Here is an 11,586-nt window from a genome sequence, read left to right on the forward strand (position 1 = left end):
CAGGGATTTTGACCCCATGAGAAACCACCTGGCATCTAATTTGTGCGGCAAGACCCACCAAAAGGATCACTCTGTTATTCTGAGTGACAACCAAGCTTGTTTGATCAAAAGGCCACACAAGCAGCTCGACCTCCACTCCAGGCTGTGTGTACTCAATACTCTCCTTTGTCCTAATTCTGTCTCCCCAGGAAACTCACAGGGGTGGTGGTTGGAGAGCTCAGGGAACAAGCTGTTGCTCCCTGGATCCTTGACAAGTTTCATTCAACCACATATTTGGGGGTTCAAACACCCCAAATTCTCACTGAGCCTCTTTCATTGTCTTGGGAATTCTTCAGACTTTATGGTCCATTTCTAAAACTGGTTCCACCTGTGGTCAGTCCAATTCTGAAATATATATTCAATATATACAATCAATATATATAATCAATCCCTACTCCAAGGCTGAGGGAACACTGTAGAAGAGAGAATGAAAAGAATGTAAAACCCCTTCCCATTTTGCAGACTGTCCAGCATAGATTTAACTATGGTGAGGAAAGACTGACAAATTTGACTTCACTCATATCTCCATATAAGGGACTTAAATGTCTACTCCTAGTAGATACTTTAATCAGTGGATAGAGGCATTCTGCCACTAAAATGGACAGGGTTCCAAAGATAGTCACTGTCCTAATATTCATTTTAAGCTCCTTCTGTCCATACTGTTTTTTTTTTTTTTTTTTTTTTTGAGACAGGGTTTCTCTATGTAGCCTTGGCTGTCCTGAAACTCACTCTGCAGACCAGGCTGGCTTCAAACTCACAAAAATCCTCCTGCTTCTGCTCCCCAAATGCTGGGATTAAAGGTGTGTGCCACCACTGTAGAGAGCTGCGAAATGCCGCACCCTTAAGATGGTGCTGGCTTCCGCCTCTGCTAGCCCGATAGCAAGTGCTCTCTGTGATAAACAACTCCTTATTTGGTCAAGGCTGGATATCAGGCTTGCTTCCTCGTATGTGGACCTATCTGCTGTCGCCACATGGCTTACCAGGGTTGGCCGCCCAAGGGCCTTTTTAAGCTGTGGGCGGGCACTCCCTGGGGTCAGAAGATTTGTTCAAGGTCCTGAATAAACTGCTTGTGAGAAGGATTCCTGAGTCGCGTCTTCCTTGCTGGTCGAGGTGGTCGTGACACACCACCACCCAGCTCAGTCCATATAGTTTTTTTTTTTACATCCTGGCTGTCATTTTGAGTATCACTAACCAAGTGTGTAAAGCTCTCAAAATGATCTCCACATGGTCTGACACTCTCAGTCATTCATGAGGGCTAACCAGTGGCCCTCGGCCTTCCTAACGCTACAGCCCTTTAACACAGTTCCTCATGTTAGTGACTACCAACCCTAATATTGCTCCGTAGCTACTTCCTAACTGTAATTTTGCTACCATTACAATTCATGACATAAATATATGCAGGAAGCCTGATAGGCGACCCCCAATGGGGTCACAACCACAGGCTGAGTACTGCTGGGCTAAGTGCCTGCTTACTCATTGCCCTGATTCAAGACTCAACATTGCTGGCCTGCCTACTTCCCAATTGAACTTGCAAGATCTTTTGCCAGCTTTGAGTGCCCAGACCTAAATGGGACATCTGTTATCAAGCCCCCCTTCCGAGGTTCAGGGAGCATCATGAAACAGGGTGGAAGAAAGAGCTGAAGGGTGGGAAGGAATGCTGAGAGATGTTGTCTTGTGGGCGAAGCTCACTCATGCATTCACTGTGGCTATGGTTAGCTGCATGAGATAGACAGTCAAAATTCCAGCATGCCTAGGAGAAGGCCCTAGTGATACCTTGACAGGCATTGGCAGGGAGATATTTGGAGGGAAGGTGGCCAGTAGGTTGACCATGATCCAGTTGGATGACCCCAAACCTATGCACATACAGGCAGCACTAGCTAGATGGGGCTTGTTGAGGGGGAGAATGAGGGGTAGATATGATCAAAATACATTGTATACATGTTTGAAATTCTCAAAGAATAAGTAAAAAGGGGTGGGAGATGGCTCAGTGGATAAAGGCACTTGCTGTCAAAGCTGACAGCCTGAGTTTGATCCCCAAGATTTACATAGCGTAAGTATAGAACTGACTCACAGACACATATAGACACATACACACACACACACATACACATACACACTCACTCATAAAATCATCCATGCAGATATTACATGGTCTAACTGGTATTGATGTGTTGTGTGCCTTTTCCTAAGCAGATGTAAACAAATGTCTGTCACCCCAGAAGGTACCAATGGCAGACTATAGAAAGAATTCCACTCATGTCAAGATTGGTGAGTCAGTGAATATCAGATGGGAACAGTTTCCCGAGCCTAGAATTTTCTTAACTTTGTGTGGAGATTTATACACCAGAGGATCTATGATGTCATGCTTCAGGAGCCATCCACCTTTTTTTTGAGACTCTCACTGGGGTTTGGAGTTTACCTACCATTTAGGCTAGGCAGGCTGGCTGGCTGATTGGCCAGTAAACCCCAGGGATCCACCTTATCAGCCCCGCCCTACTCCACAGGCCCCTGATCCTACTCCAGCAGATCATTAATCTCTAGTTAATCTACATTACCCTCCTCACTTTCCCTTAGTCTTCAAACTATCACTGGTCACCTCCTGAGAAAAAGGCCCAGAAGATAAGAGAAACATGAAAATTATTTTTAAAAGTTTGGTTCAGAAAGCCAAGCTTTTGTACACACTAATCTGAGCCAAGAGCTGGGGTGAGAATAAGGATTTCTTTGACACTCCTGCTAAAAGACTGTTCCATCACCTTTCCTCCAAAGGAGCTGCTAGTTAGAAAGCTTCCTCTGGAGAAAAGATGGCTTCCTGGCATCTGATTTCCTACTCCTAGAGTGTTGGGATCTAAGTCTCTCAAAAGACAAACATACCTATGATTCCTATGCCAAGCCCACCTTCTAAGACATAATGCTTACTTCTGAATAATTTTGCCCTTCTTTTTATCTGTGCACCATTAATGATCAATGGCTGCTTAATCAAGACCATTATTAGATTCCCTCCTGGGAACCAGTTTTGCAAGACAAACATATCCTGTCTTTAAAAAGCCTGGTCTATTAAGATCCTATGATGAAATCATTACTTTTGCATACTAACCTAAAACATAAAAAGCAAAAAACAACAACAAAAACCCCAACCCACTTCACAGGAATACAGCATCCTAAACAGAGCTGCAAAGATTTACACTACTATAAAAAGAAAGGGAAAGAATCATTTTTGCAGACCCTTCATCACCCCGGTCACCATTCATTTCAGCCTCACCCTGCTAGCAAAGAACAGTCCAACCCAGGATTCCACCAGCCCAACACCTTGCTCCAACCAATCTATTGCTACCTCTGTTAGAACCTACGCAGGGAAAGAGTACTTTGTCTGAAATGTATCAACACAAATGCCCTCAATGAAGACGCATGCATACCATGTTTCCTGGGAGATATTTATTATAACCTTTCAAGCATTTTCAACAGGGAAAGACATAATTCCTAATTTTTTTTAGGATCTGTTTGTTTCTGAGGAATCATGGAACCTTTCACCCAGAAACACGTCTCTACAGCTTTATGCACCTTTTGACAGCCGGAAGTCTCAGTCTCTGGAAAGGTAGACTGTAAGCACACCCATCCAATCTGTAAAACACTGGGCTCACCTGCAGATTCTACCTTATGACTTCTATGTTTCTTGCTCCCTTTTTTTTTCTGAGGTCACCTTATATGCCAATGAGCACCCCTGCCAAACTTCTCAGAGGGGTATTTATTGTAAGTGGCAAAACTAGACAGCCTGGGACTTCCCAGCCAAGGTCTTTAAAAAAGATGCAACCTAAAATCAGTCTTGTTGGCCTTCAACTGCTCTCCCAGGAGAGCTAGCCCTTCTTCTTCCATCCCAAGGGCCTCAGGAGCCTGAACTCTCCTCTAAATGTCACAAAATAAGGAGGAATTAAAGTCACACGTAGTCCCCAAACTGTTGGAACACTAGCATCGGCACAGCGTCCAAGCCCCACCAATAAAGTGGGTGCACCTGAAAGCGGCCCCGAGCAGGGCAGATCTAACTACTCCAGTTCTTCTTCTGGAGACTGAACTTCTTAGTTTTAAGCTAGCTCTCCACTCTCCACCTCCCTTAAAGTAAGCTCACTTTCTCTTTGCCAGCTCCGGATAAGACAACTTTCTGCCAAAGTGGAGCAAAAAGAAAGCCTGCTGTTTCTAACCGGTGTGAGTTCTCTGATGACTTGTAAGGCGTGAGCTCCGAGAGAAACTTTCTCCACATTCAGAACACTTATATGGTCTTTCTCCTGTATGGGTTCTCAGGTGACGAATCCGGTTGGAACTATGAGAGAAACTGTCTCCACACTCATGACAGGTGTAGGGTTTTTCTCCAGTGTGAATTCTCTGGTGCCTGATTAAGTTAGATCTATGGGAGAAGTTTTCCCCACAAAGGGTACACTTGTATGGTTTTTCTCCTGTGTGTGTTCTCTGATGTCTGGTAAGGTGCATGCCCTGCCGGAAACTTTTTCCACAAGTCGAACATTCAAAGAGTTTCTTCTCTACTCTGTGGGCTCCGTGGTTTATAAGAAAGGAGGCACTGTCATTAATTCCTTGCCCACACTCAGGGAGAGGGTCAAGTCTCTCTTTCTCATGGGTTCTTTCATGAATGACAAGATGTGAACTTCGAGAGAAACTTTTTCCACACTCACTACACCGATAGGGCCTCTCCCCAGTGTGGATCCTCTGGTGCCGAAGCAGGTTGGAGCTGTGAGCAAAGATTTCCCCACACTCAGGGCACTTGTAGGGCTTCTCCCCAGTGTGTGTCCTCTGGTGTCTGTGGAGGTTGGAGTTGCAGGAGAAGCTTTTTCCACAAACATTGCACTGATAGGGCTTTTCACCTGTGTGGGTGCGCTGATGGCGGGTGAGGTGGGTGTTCTGGCTGAAGCATTTCCCACATTCAAGGCACTTATGGGCTTCCTCGCCCATGTGTGCTCTGTGCAGCGACAGAAAATGTGGGTGCCCACCAAAGACTTCTCCACACTCTACATCCATACACAGCTTTTCTGCTGCATGTATTCTCTGGTGCCTAATTAGGTTTGAGTTATTAGAAAAGTTCTTGCCACACAAGGGACACAAATGGAGTTTCTTGGGCTGTTCCTTTGGTTGTACCGGTCCTCCACAATTTGTGGTTCCCACTAAGGACTCCGCTATCTTGTCCTCTGGGGGACATTGCCAATGCTCTTCTTCTCTGTCATCAGGTCTTCCCTGCTCGGGGCTCCAGGGCACCTCCCTTCTGGCCTGGCCAGGCAGCAGTACCGGAGGATGGGCACTCTCAGGAGAAACAGACTCAACACTTCTTTCTGGGTTCTCAAACTTTTCTACCCCTAGAAAAAGAGTGAAAGCAAACCATTAGATTATTTCACAGTGGAAAAAAGAAATCTCTACATGCTTTTCATGTAGGAGGCCCTGGAACATAGTTCTAGGTCAGTTTCCCAGCCTGTCCTCGTCAGGAAAGCACGCCAGAGCAGCCTGTGGAGACGAGACTCAAAGACTGGGAACTCAGGCTAATCTCAAAACTCCCTTTTGTAGGCCCCACCCTGCTTTCCGAATAGCTTTTACTCTTCTGGTAAGGATCAAGGCTGAGACTAGAGTATACTGAGTCAGTCTGAGATTTAGAACCTCAAATTTATAGCACACATCCCTCACTTGCCTTGCTGGGTATGCAGGAGACAAAGCAGTTGTCCCCAGTGTGCTGCTGGCTGTGCACTCGGATCCCCAAATGTCACACACACCTTGGGAGCCCTCCTGAGCCTTGTCTATCTTCACGTCTCACCTGGAACTGGGTCTCCGGGACTCCTGCCTCCCTTGCAGCTCTGCACACTAGGGTCCCATGGCTTCCCTCCTTGTTCCGCCTGGGTGCTTAAGACCTCCTGACCAGGAATGCAAGACTCTGTTCACAATGAGAGAAACATCATCACATCTTCTACCATGCAGAGAAAACAAGTCTTATTTCCTGCCAGTAGCAGAGAAACAAACTCACCCAAAGCCTGATATATATTACCCAGGAAATACACCAAACCATTCCCAGTAGTTACTCTATAGAAAACAGAAATTAAGAGAAGACTACGGTTTCTTTTGTAAAGTATTTTCAAAGAACTTGAATTTTTAATGAGAATATACAATTTGCAATTCAAGTAACTATAAAATAAACATAAGATGACCACTTCTTTGAGAATCAAAGTTGGCTACTTAACTAAACTTAAGCTAAACTTGACTGTAAAACTCTAGAACATAAAATCCATTGGGAAAGAACCCAGGCTCTTTGAAGACCATGAGATTAAAATTTGTAACTCCTCCTGTGCTGTGCTAAAAAGAAAAGCAAATAGCTCACTCTGCCTCCAGCAAAACAGACTTAGACAGGCGCTCATTTCCAACAACAAACCAATCTCTTGTCAGAGTTGGCATAGCAATGGAAAGCGATGCAAAGCCAGGAGGGGGCTCGCGATGAAGAGGGCAAAAGCACAACAGTGCTGCACAAGCAGCCAAGTGAGCTCTCAGTTCTGGCTTCACACAAACACGGTGGATGGAAACAGCTGCAATGTGTATCTTCCTGGTGTGGGCTTCAGTATAATCAGTCATACTCTACACAGCCCGTTAGATTGTCCCCAACTTCTTTTTCTTTTTGCTTTGTAGAGACAGGGTTTCTTTCTATAGCCCCGGCTATATAGCTCCAGACTCACTCTGTAGTCCAAGCTGGTCTTAAATTCACAGAGATCCACCTGCTTCTGCCACCACTGTGCTGGGATTAAAGGTGTGTGTCACCACTGCCTGGTGCCTCCAATTTTTTATTATGAGAATTTTGATATATAAAGAAAAGTTGAGGAACTATGTAATAATTCAGCTACCAGTTTGTCTCATTTTATTGGCATTATTTTTAACCTTTGAACAATTATTCAATACAGATGCACTTTAATGTATTGTCTAGCTTACTTTGTGAATACACAGTGCTCCAAATTTACAAGTTCCCCTTCCCTTCCTGGATTTTTACAGGCTAAGAGAGCTAATAAACTGGTATATTGATGCCAGCACCCCTCGCTTTCCTGTCTTTGGTAAAACGTCTAGAAAAACCAAAGGAGCACAGAGGGCATAAGAATGCAAATAAGAATGTAGAGCATTGAGCATGTGTGTCGTGGGCCTGGGGTCACTGGATGTGCTGCGTGCTGCCCTTGGATGTTCTCTATAGCTCAGACTCTGCCTTAAACTCCAGGAACGAAAATACAGTCTAAGGAGGCCATTAAGTCTATCAACTGTGCCACTTGACGTTTAACCCACCATAGTAGGAGGAACTTTAGAGCAAAGGGAGTGTGGGTGTCGGGGTGTCTCTTGTCCAGAAGGAAAGTGTGTTCCAAGGAGAAGGGCACTCTGGTCATAAATGCCATCATCCCAGAAAGAGAAGTTCTTACCTAGTGAGCCCATGTTCTCATAACTCTCTTGCACCATATCCCTTGAGAGAGCTCTCTTACTAGGATCCTGATGGCCCCATTCCTGAGAGATGTACATTGTCACGTCCTCGAAGTTCTCAGGCAACTGAAATAACACAAGATCTCCTTTAGCATCACATGTAACAAGAACAATTCAAGCAGAGTTATGGTTAAAGGAGGAAAACCAGGAATGCCAAGAACACACATCACAGGGGAAAATACAATGAAGCTAAGGGAGATATCTGATTAGAAAGAAAAAGATCCTCCTGGTAGCAGAGGGTACCTCCCAGCCCAAAAGGAGAGGAAAAAAGGTGGATTCTGGGGAGAGGCAATGAGAACTTCCACATCACCTGGGACCCAGTCATATCCTTATCTTCCATATTCCCCTCAGGAGGAAAGAGAGAGAGCCAGGGAGCAGATAATGCTGAAGATGACAGAAATCATAATGAGAACAGTAACATTATCTTGGCAACCCAGATTATTACAACACAATATGCATTCCCCAACACCCAGTCTCAGCTTTTAGGATTGACATTAAACAAAAGTAGCAAAGGAGTAATAAGGTGATTAAAGTAATGGGGCCACAATAAAGGTATTGAGGGGTCCTTCATCCCAGTCAACAGTTCTAAGCACACACATCCCCACAACAAGCTAACTATAACTGCCAGTTCTGTACACATAGGGATTTACTAAGAGATTCCCCTTGTCCTCCCACCCACCCCTCACAGAACCCACACCACCACTTTTAACTTTCAGACCACAGCTGAGAACCTTAACTTCACAAATGCCTTCTCCTTAGCACCTGGACTACATTCCACTAGGGTCAGAGGCAACCCAAAGCCCCTCCTCCACCCCGCCTGCCCAGATGACTGCCCCTCACCCCTCTCCTTTACAGCCTGGGGGTCCCTTTTGGGGCTGGGGTCTAGCAGCTCCTGCAGCCTGGGGCCAGGGCTTCGCTCAGTCTCCATTGGCTCCAGCTTGAAGCTCGGTGACTCTGCTGCTGTTTCCAGTGGCAAAGGCTCCTCCAAAAGCACTTCTGCTCCCCGCCCTTGGTTTGTGACCTGGGAACCAACCCACATCACTCATCATCACAATGGGGCTGACAGATACGCAAATCAGTACAGGACTCTAGGACGAGCCTTCAACAGAGAACCACAGACCATCCCTTTGGTCTTGGCCAAGAGGCTGGTTAATGCTAAAGGCTCAGACTGCGTGTGACAGAGAAAACGGGAGGGATAGGAGCAAGAAAAAGTGAGGGTCCACTGCCAGAGCACACCACAATATACTCTTCTGATACCCTTCACTTCTGCTCAATTGCTCTTGCTTTCTCTCTCTCTTCCTAGATATTTCAATTTTCCTCTACTAGATAAGGTGAACTTATCAAGCAGTAGCTACAAAGCCTCAGTGCTTAGCTCGTTTTCAAAGTTCAATTAACAGAGATCTAACTCTGCATCGGAGACTGCCGACTAAGATGTACTGGGTACTAACCACTAAGTATAAGCCTGGGGCGATGGCATATGCCTGAGGTATCCCAGAACTAGGGAGCTTGAAGCAGGAGGGTTGCCTCGAGTTTAAGCTTGGGTGGGTTGCATAGCTAGAATCTGCTTTTAAAACAGAAAAGAGGAGAGTCAAGTGCAATGGCGCACGCCTGTAATCGTAGGACTCCGAATCTGGGAAACAGAGGCTGGAGGATAACCACTGATCTGGAGCCAAACTGAGCTATACAGTGAGTCACAGTCAGCTGGGGCTACATAAGGCCCTGTCACAAAACAAACAAAAAGCTCTCAAAGAGTGACAGTAGTGTCATCCAAACGTGACATACTGTTCTCCTGACCCCTGAAATTGTCCCCAGACAGTACTTTTGCATCTTCATTTTACCAACAGAAAAATAGGGCAAAAGAAATTAGTCTGCCCAAAGTCACAAAGCTAGTACTAACAACAGGACTAGCTACTGGTGGAACGACGCCCACAAGTTGAAATAAAGTCCTCATCATTGCCCACTACCGTTATATGGGGACAATCTGGAAGGAAAATGTTCCAGATAAACCACACACACACACACACAAAAAACCCTCTTCCTCATGTAAAGTCTACTCAGGAGAATCAAGTATATTCGACTACAAAACTAGGTTAGCAAAATGTCCTAGTCTTCTGGGCCAAACCACAATAAAACAGCTCTTTCTGTCACCTGTTGCCTCAGTTTCCCAAGTTCTCTCTGCATGCGCTCCACAAGGGTTACTGCTTCTTCACCGCTCTCTGGGCGCAGCTCCTGCACCCTGCTCTGAATCTCTTGGGGAAGAATAGTCAAGAACTGCTCCAGCACCAATAGCTCCAGTATCTGCTCCTTGGTGTGCATCTCCGGCCGCAGCCACCCGTGGCAAAGCTCCTGAAGCTGGCTAAGGGCCTCTCGGGGTCCAGCGGCCTCTTGAAAGCGGAACCGTCGAAAACGCAGGTGGGAGGCCTCTGGGCTGGGCTCTGGGTCCGGCGGAGAAACCTCCTGGCTCCAGGTGCAGTCCTCCTCCAGCTTCACTATCAGGAGCCCTTCCGGCTCCTGGGAGCCCGGACCAGCAGCCATGGTCATGCCCCCAGAGTGCCTAGGTCCCGAAACCAGCCACGTCCGCCTCGAAAGACGCCCTAGGTTGCGTGCAACAGTAGAGCACGACTGCAGTAGCCGAAAGGCCCCGGGCTCCAAATCCCGCCGGAAGACCCCAGTTCGAAATCTTGGCAATGATGGCTCTGCAGCGTCTCCACCTGACCGGCGGCTTCTCAGGCCCGCACAGAACTTAGCCCTTAGCGCCCGTGGCGGAAGTCTCAGCGCGCGAGTTATGCGTCATAAACCAACGGCCGCTAGTCCAGACGGACTTCCGATTCACGTCTTGCTTACTCGGTCTCCCATTGGGTCGGGTCTCGCCACGTACTCACTGCCGGTCAACGACAAGGGAAAATTTGCATAAAAGAGCGGGAGGAGAAATCGTCCGCTAGTTGATGAGAGGCGGGGCTACAGGGTGGGCGTGGCAGAGGTGGAAAGCCGTGAGTGGTGGTCCCTGGCCGGGTCAGGTTTTCTTAGATCTACCAAAAGCTAAGTTCCTGAGCTACGCTCGAACCAGAATCCAGCTGCGTTAGTGTCATGTTGGGGCCCAGAAATGTCCGTTGTTCACAGCTCCATAAAGAAAACCTTCCTGAAGGCCGATCCCAACCCGGGAGAAAGCAGCAGTGGCAGGTGCCCTGCGTTTACAGGGCTCGAGCTGCGCGGTGACTGCTGGGAAATGTAGTTCTTGGCACGCCCTTGTTCCTGCGCCTGCCCGCGGTGTGGATCCAAGCATTCCAAAGCAGGTTGAGTTCCAGCTACCACAGTAAACTGTATTTAGGTCCCTTTGCGCGGTGGTCCCTAGTCCTCCAACTTTAGGCCTGCTGGTCGACCTAGAAGAACGCGCCGGGTATGACTTGTTCTCTTACTACTCTGCCAGAGCAGGTCTATGGCGGAGCTCTGCGAGAGCAAGATAGTCGGTTGTGACTGTCATCCTGAGGGAAACACCAGGGTCCCCCTTCTCTTTTGAAGAGAGAACTGCCCAGGCCTGAGACCGGAGCGTGTCAGTGACAGCTCCTGGAGTTCGCAGATCCTAGGTGTGTGTGGCGAAAACCAGTAATCCTTTATTAAACACATGTTTACATAAAATAAGACCTTCACAATATTGTATTAAGTAGGCTTTATTATAAGCCCTGTGATTGTGGCAGCGAGTGTCAGTTAATAAGTCTTTGCCCAAGATCACACAGCTATTCTATTTAGACTGTGGAAATAAAAGTCGTCTGTTTTGGATGACTGAGGGTAGAGTCCTGAGTATTTCCTCATTTCATCACAGGTACAAAGGTCCACAGGCTGCCATGACACATGCGTGTCCAGACGCAGATGGGCAGGTATAGGTTCATTCAGAAAAATCTTGTTAAAGCTTGTGAGGTTGAGCTAGAGCGATGGCTCAGCAGTTAACCTGCCCTCCTGAGGGACCTGGGTTCTATTCCCAGCAATCACATGGTGGCTCACAGCCTTCTACAGGGGATCTGACACCCTCTTCTGGCCTCCAAAGGCACTGGTGCATAT

The 11,586-nt window shown here is 47.0% G+C and overlaps 1 protein-coding gene across 2 annotated transcripts; it reads right to left on the reverse strand.

Moving 5' to 3' along the window:
• Positions 1 to 3,456: 3,456 nt before the first annotated feature.
• On the reverse strand, positions 3,457 to 10,736 carry Znf263 (zinc finger protein 263). 2 transcript variants are annotated; one of them, XM_005081658.4, is made up of 6 exons: positions 9,679 to 10,736; positions 8,371 to 8,551; positions 7,841 to 7,914; positions 7,473 to 7,596; positions 5,843 to 5,959; positions 3,457 to 5,393 (listed from the first exon to the last, which is right to left on the reverse strand). In XM_005081658.4, the coding sequence occupies exons 1-6, from the start codon at positions 10,069 to 10,071 to the stop codon at positions 4,228 to 4,230; spliced, it is 2,055 nt and encodes a 684-aa protein (XP_005081715.1). In that variant the 5' UTR covers positions 10,072 to 10,736; the 3' UTR covers positions 3,457 to 4,227. The 2 variants fall into 2 exon arrangements, with proteins under 2 accessions (XP_005081715.1, XP_012977134.1); XM_013121680.3 differs by lacking the exons at positions 7,841 to 7,914; positions 8,371 to 8,551 and having other exon boundaries at positions 9,679 to 10,734.
• Positions 10,737 to 11,586: the final 850 nt, after the last annotated feature.

This window comes from Mesocricetus auratus, unplaced genomic scaffold (genome assembly GCF_017639785.1).
Source record: "Mesocricetus auratus isolate SY011 unplaced genomic scaffold, BCM_Maur_2.0 Super-Scaffold_100007, whole genome shotgun sequence".
NCBI classification, from domain to species: domain Eukaryota; kingdom Metazoa; phylum Chordata; class Mammalia; order Rodentia; family Cricetidae; genus Mesocricetus; species Mesocricetus auratus.

Excerpts from the sequence above, each read along its gene's own strand:
- Znf263 (XM_005081658.4), bottom strand. The coding sequence starts at position 10,071 with ATGACCATGGCTGCTGGTCCGGGCTCCCAGGAGCCGGAAGGGCTCCTG. Across the intron at positions 8,552-9,678 it reads TTGGGAAACTGAGGCAACAG|GTCACAAACCAAGGGCGGGG; the intron begins GTGACAGAAAGA and ends GTTGGTTCCCAG. Across the intron at positions 7,597-7,840 it reads AGGATATGACTGGGTCCCAG|TTGCCTGAGAACTTCGAGGA; the intron begins GTGATGTGGAAG and ends GTGTTATTTCAG.